A 2,477-nucleotide genomic window follows, 5' to 3' on the forward strand; every position below is an offset into this window, starting at 1 on the left:
TCATGTTTGTTATAGATAAGACAGTTTCCACATTTAGATCTGAAGGTTAACCCGAATAATTTACTTCCTTGGTTATAGCAACGTACATCTTTAAATCAAAGAGTTATGCTTTGTTACCCCGTTTGTCGTAACAGAGAAACACGTATTATTTGTTGTTAATTAAACCATATTTTGGCACTGGGTGGCAATACATTGAATATTGGAACCAGATTATTATCGTGTTTGTCATTGATTTTATGAACATGTAAAATCTGTTTCTTTTCGTTTTTGAAGGTGCACAAGGGATGTCAAAAGTTTCATGTTCTACCCCGAATGATCCGGCTTCTAAACCCCCTGTCTACAGTAAACCAAGACAGAAGATCGCCCATGTCAACCCTGTTCCAAAACCCTCACGACAAGGAATAGGTAAGTCTACTGGTCTAGGACCTCAAAGAGGATTCATGTGCTTAGCTGTGTCTCATATGTGTTACATAGATTCATAGTACATTGGCTTTATGTTTATATGTACGCATACTTTGGTCATTCATTTTTGTTTTCAAAAGATTTGACCAACGTTGTATGGAACAGATACATGCATATTCATGTCTGGATAGTGAAGTTCTGTCATGACCCGAACTATAGGATATATAGAGAACACGAATTATACGAAACGAGTGTCCTTCCTATGGTATCTGACCGAGCGAAAGCGAGGTCAGATATCATAGGAAGGTCATGAGTTTCGTATAAATCGTATGTAATGAGACCGAGTGTGGTATTTTATTTATTACCCACGTCTTACATGCATTAAATTGACAAAATAGCGTAGTTTTGGTATTGTTGTGGTTTCAAACCGAAACCGGTTTCATAAAGAGTTTGCGGGAGAATTTTGTTCTGACGTACACTTTTGCATGACGTCACACTGTATTGACGTCACTCGTCTGTTGCTACAGTGCAAACTTTTCCGCAACCTCTTCATGAAACCGGTTTCGGTTTTGAAACCAAAAGCATAACAAAAATACGCTATTTTGTCAATTTAATGCATGTAAGACGTGAGTAATAAATAACCACACTCAATCTTTCATTACGAATTATACGAAACTCGTGACCTTCCTATGTTATCTGACCTCGCTTTCGCTCGGTCAGATACCATAGGAAGGACACTCGTTTCGTATAATTCGTATGTAATGAGACCTCGTGTAGTATTCTCTATTTATTAGCCATAAGTAATCAATTATATCTGGTATACGCGTGTGTGTATATAATATAATACATTAATAAAAGCATTATGTTTTTCAGAATTGGGCGACTTGAGACTCGTACTGCTAGGTAAAACTGGAGCGGGAAAGAGTGCAACAGCAAACACAATACTAAATGAGAAGGTTTTTGACTCAAGACCATCTATGTCCTCAGTTACGGAAAAATGCCAGTTTATTCATCGCAAGGTGTTTGGCAAGACCATCCAGATTGTTGATACTCCCGGGTTATTTGACACCAATACAAAGAAGGAGGTTATTGATAAGGAAATTAAGAAATGTATTGCCATTTCGGCTCCAGGACCACATGCCTTCTTGTTGGTTTCATCCTTAACCAACAGGTTCACCGAAGAAGAAGGAAAGGTTTTTGACGAAATTGACGACATGTTTGGAGAACATGTGCTCAAGTACATGGTCATTGTCTTTACTGGAAGAGATCAAATTAAATCTAAAACAGTTGAGGAACACATTCAAGGCGCTCCAGACAAATTAAAGCAGATTCTAAATAATACTGGTGGCGGATATGTCACCATAAACAACAGAGGCGATGCATCTGAAAAAGAAGCTGATGTAAAATGCCTTTTAGAACGCATCAAAGATACGGTCGACAAGAATGGAAGGAAGCATTTCACGTCGAGGATGTTTCAAGAGGCAGAGGAAATTATACAAGAGAGGATCCGGAGAGATAGAGCTGAGAAAGAACAAGAGATGAGAAGGGAAATTGAGGAAGAACTGCGCGAAGAGATCAAGAAGGACAGAGAATATTATCAGATGCTCCACGAAGCCAATGTGAAACAAATGGAAGATCTTAAACTGAAACTGAAGGAAGAGCGGGATAAGCATGTCAGAAAGGGTTCGGTAGTTAGACAGAATGAGAGGACCATGGAGGAGTTTGTACGGAAGGAAATGGAGATGAAGGCAAAGAAGGGCAAGCTTGAACAGCAGATGCAAACGGCTGAAGGTCGGGAGAGAATGCAAATTCAACACCAACTGGCAAGTGTTGCGGAGGAGGTCAAGAGCGTACTTGATGAAAGGAAGAGAGTAGAAGATGAAGTCACAGACGACCGGTTTCAAGCAGAATGTGATTTGAGGACACAACAAGTAAGGAAAGCTGAAAGGGAAAACATACAGAAAGAAGATGAATCAACCCTTCGTAGATTCACCGATGGCATGAAGACTATGGGGAATCGTTTCCTCAGTTTATTTAAGTAGACATTGCGAGAATATGTACGTGAAAAAAAAAGA

The 2,477-nt window shown here is 39.4% G+C and overlaps 1 protein-coding gene across 1 annotated transcript; it reads left to right on the forward strand.

Moving 5' to 3' along the window:
* Positions 1 to 276: 276 nt before the first annotated feature.
* LOC124259847 (GTPase IMAP family member 9-like) lies at positions 277 to 2,444 on the forward strand. Its single transcript, XM_046694066.1, has 2 exons — positions 277 to 405; positions 1,276 to 2,444. Exons 1-2 carry the CDS (start codon positions 285 to 287, stop codon positions 2,442 to 2,444), a joined length of 1,290 nt encoding a protein of 429 aa, XP_046550022.1. The 5' UTR covers positions 277 to 284.
* Positions 2,445 to 2,477: the final 33 nt, after the last annotated feature.

The sequence above is a fragment of the Haliotis rubra genome, unplaced genomic scaffold (assembly GCF_003918875.1).
Source record: "Haliotis rubra isolate DU_JTF1 unplaced genomic scaffold, ASM391887v1 Scf1184, whole genome shotgun sequence".
NCBI lineage: Eukaryota > Metazoa > Mollusca > Gastropoda > Lepetellida > Haliotidae > Haliotis > Haliotis rubra.

What these genes read in the sequence shown, in the direction of transcription:
- LOC124259847 (XM_046694066.1), top strand. Translation starts at nt 285, where the DNA reads ATGTCAAAAGTTTCATGTTCTACCCCGAATGATCCGGCTTCTAAACCC. An exon ending in ACCCTCACGACAAGGAATAG is followed by an intron (nt 406 to 1,275) that starts GTAAGTCTACTG and finishes TATGTTTTTCAG; the next exon opens with AATTGGGCGACTTGAGACTC.